Below are 3945 nucleotides of genomic sequence, written 5' to 3'. Positions count from 1 at the left end.
TACAAAATACTTCTAACTAATCTTCCCCTTTCCACACTCTCTTCAATCTGTTCTCGACAGAACAGTCGAGTGACGGAGATGTTCTGTATCTTCATGTAAAACTTGGAGACATACTTAAGATTTGTACACTTTACTGTAGGCTACATGTCAACTAAAACAACTAAATAAGATGTCAATTCCCGAGTTAGACTCCTTCAGTGGCTTCCTACTGTCCTGGGAATGGAAACGAAGCCCTGCATGACTTGGCCCCAGGCTTTTTCTCCAACCTCATCCTCTATTGTACTTCTCCCTTGCTTGTTAAAACCAAGCTGCCCTTACTTATTTTGTTCTCTAACAAGCTAAAAGCTTTCCTGGCTGCCTCAGGACCTTTGTTCAGACTGTCGTTCCCTGAGTCCACACTCCCCATGCTTAGCACCTTCTCTTCCTTCATGTGACCTACCCAGGCTTTCCCAGACATCATCCTGTTTATTCTTTCTGCCCATAAGTGATTGTATTTTTATAATACTATTATAACTGTTTTTTCCACCGTTGGGAGCAGCATATACATTTGACAGACATGTATTACATACAAGCTATTACGCTAAGTGCTACACAGATAACCAACATCATGAGACTTATACTCAAAGAGCAAATGGAACCCTTCTCACTTTATTTTTTAGTTCCTATAAATAAGGTAGGGGTGCTTACATTTAAAAAAAAAAAAAATCATCAGTTTATTCCAGTGCAACAGCCTCTACCGTTGGGCTGAAGGGGGGAGAGATGTTGAGCAGACCGTGTTACAGATTGAATTGTGTCCCCTAAAAAGACAACAGTTAGGCTCAAAGCAGGGGAGAAGCATGCCTAAGAAAAATATAAAAGCCACAGACGAGAAGCATCACACACACACAACAAGAGAAAATGCCTTTTCTTTATTATTATTATTTTTTCCATAAATTAAGTCAGAGGCTAAAAATCCAGGAGCCAGGGTCCAGGTGGATTCATCAAGACTCCTGGTGCAGCAGGCAGTTCTCAGAGACCTTGTTTTCCAACACAGCCCATTGACATGTTTTATTTATTTATTTTTTTTGACAAGTCCAATCATCTCAACAACAGGGCCACTCAGAACCACTTCATTTATTCAAAAGCTCTTCCGAGAGGATCTCTGCTTGACTGCTTCAAGGATCTCCCTGCTGGTGACGGCCCTTCTGTGGTTGTAGAAGGACAGCCTAACCGCCGCCAGGCTCACCCATTCTAGTCGCCAATCTTCCTGAGAGCCCAGTGCATCTAAGACCCAGGAACATCCACTGAAGTCTGGGTGGGTCTGGGGGAGAAATGACAGAAGGGTGAGATAGGGAAGTGAAGGCTTCCCATAGTGAGTAATTTTGGGTGTAAACCAGCACCCACGGTTTCCATGGATTCATGCACCCATGGAACCACACGAACCACCCAAAGGGACAATGGTAGGGATGTGATGAAAGAAATGAACCCATTTTATCTATCAACTGTCAGGGGTTGGGGAGCGGGGAATGTAGCTGGTGAGAAAGATAGCCCTTGTCCGGATAATACAGACTAATTCTCGTTGCTTCAACTTTTGTGCCTCAGTTTCTTCTAACAGAATCAGAGTTAACATCCAACACCTTCTGAGGATAGGCAATATAACTTTAGTTTAGAGTGTACTGTCACACTCTGTACTTCATGTCAGTAAGCCTTTTACTTTAACCCTTCTCAGTTTCCAGCTTTACTGCCTTGTGCCAACAGTGATCTCCAGCCAAGCTGAGAAAACTTGCTCTTCCTTTGATGGATGTGTCCCTGTGTTTTCTGGTCTCCATGCCACTGTGTATCTGTCACCTCTACCTACCATGCCCACACCCAGCCCCAACGTTCAAATCCTCTCTTTCCTTTAAGGCTCCTCCGGCTTATCTACATTCCACACACCCTTTCTGAGTCCCTCCTGCCACCCAGGATCAGAGCTCGGTGTTCTCAGACCCGTTATCACTCGCTGCTATGTCATTAGCGTTCTTGTCTCAAGTGAGAGAGGCAGCTTGAGTAGTCAAAAAACAACACTGCCCTGAGAGTCACCCACCCAGGGCTCTAATCCTAACTCCATCTGGACGTGAAACGTCAGGTAAGCAAGTCAGAGTCTCACACTAGGCCTGTTTCTTTTCCGTGAAAGGAAAGGCTTGCAGCGGGATTCGAAAAGCTCCTCCTGGTTCTTAATAATGCCAAGTATTTCCTTCTTATCCCCACCAGGATTGTGAGCCCGTTTACACTAGAGACCACATCTGAACCCCCGCAGCAGAACTGGCTTCACACTACATGCATGTATCCAACCAACATCTTGTTTTATTCTCACAGCGGCCTGAGAGGCAAACCCCAGGCACTGACCCAACCATTTGGAAACTTGAAGCAGCAGCGTGGCCTGCCAGACCCGCGCAGCTGAGGACAGGTCAAGTTAAGACTAAAGATTAGAGGACTGCTTAGTGCAAGCACTCCCACAGAAGGCCCTTCCAGCCAAATGTGGGATCTCCAGCCCTGGTTCTCAACCGGGGATGAGTTTCCCCTCCGGGGGATATTAGGCAACGTCTGTGGACATTTTTGGTCGTTACAACTGGGAGAGAGGGTGCTACCGGCGTTGAGTGGGCAGAGGCCAGAGGTGCTGGGTACCATCCTACAATGCATAGGACGGTCCCCCACAGCAAAGAAGTACCCAGCCCCATCTTGTCCTATGCTGTGATTGAGAAACCCTGCTCTGTTACATATCTTCTCTCCTCTTATCTTTCCTTAATCCCCTTTTCCCTTTTCCCAGGATAAGCAACAGGCTCCAGTGATGCTATGGGAATACAGGGAGCTTTGGTACAATTACACACATGAACACTCAGCCTTGTTTCATTGTCATAAAGAAGTAAAATCCAAAATCAAGCCTTAGCACATCTTTCACAGAATCTCCTTACTCTCTTCCCCATCGTTTCTTGTGAATGGGAAGACTTTCCCAATTTTGTTTTCTACAACATGTATGCGACAGGGTGAGAATGGGTGAGCAGGAAGGAGGCAAAAAGGTGTCTTCTCACTTTAGGTACATGCTAAGTACAAAGGACCATTATATAAAAACCTCATATATGCAACTCTTCAAAGTGAAAAAATAGACTCCGTGGTGAATCCCCCGTCTATAAGAAAAGGGGAGGGCATTTAAGAATCAGTTTACAGATTGCCTGTCAACAGATACAAGAAAGAGAGACACTAAGAGCTCAGGTGTTCAGAGCTGCTGCCAACAAAAAGAAAGCCAAGGGGAGAAGATAGCAGCCGTCAGCAGATCCAGTTAACAGAAGTTGTTTGCACACAACTCTTTAGGAACTCAAATGTGTGAAGAAGGACTCCCGTGTCAGAATAAGTTGAAATCAAGAACTCACCCAAGGCCATTAGCATGATACCTATCTTGGTCATTCTAAACTTCTACGAAGAGAGTCCCAACTCACTTGCTTTAGGATTTTCCCCCATGTAACCAAAATAGGCCTCCTTCTTCTTTCTCCTCTTCATCCCAAGGGCTGAGCTGGCCCAACCATACTTCTTTCTGGCTGGGATGTAAGTTTTCATCTTCTTCGGGAATCTCAGGCCACGTGAGCCAATGAAGTACATGTGAAAGCCTTAATCCTTACACTTCCAGCTCAGAGTGCTAGTTGCAGACAAGTGTATGCTCCGAAGAGGTTTTATAAGAAGAGCTGGAAGGCAGTCCTTCCTAAGAGAATGAGTGATTAGTGAATGCACCTGCGACGGATGGATGGTCTCAGAATCCTTAAGCGACATTAGGTGTAGAGTCGAAAGCAAAATTGCATTCAGTTCCTGAAAAGTGCATGAGGCAGGAAACTCAAAATTTTAAGCTTTCTTCTGCTCTATCCCAGGTAAAAGAGAAAGAGGCCACTCTGAGGTAATGGCCATCACTGTTCCAGGCAACACTCATCTCGGAAGTTA

The 3945-nt window shown here is 45.3% G+C and overlaps 1 protein-coding gene across 1 annotated transcript; it reads right to left on the bottom strand.

Annotated features, from left to right (window-relative positions):
* Positions 1–1117: 1117 nt before the first annotated feature.
* H2BN1 (H2B.N variant histone 1) lies at positions 1118–3513 on the bottom strand (the record flags this gene model as incomplete). Its single annotated transcript, XM_081028006.1, is given in 3 exon segments — positions 1118–1300; positions 3453–3470; positions 3472–3513. Coding segments are annotated over 3 exon segments (243 nt in total).
* Positions 3514–3945: the final 432 nt, after the last annotated feature.

The sequence above is a fragment of the Rhinolophus hipposideros genome, assembly GCF_964194185.1.
Source record: "Rhinolophus hipposideros genome assembly, chromosome: 20".
Taxonomy (NCBI): Eukaryota; Metazoa; Chordata; class Mammalia; order Chiroptera; family Rhinolophidae; genus Rhinolophus; species Rhinolophus hipposideros.
The sequence above is the reverse complement of the archived record's forward strand: the minus strand, read 5'-3'. Positions and strand labels throughout refer to the sequence as shown.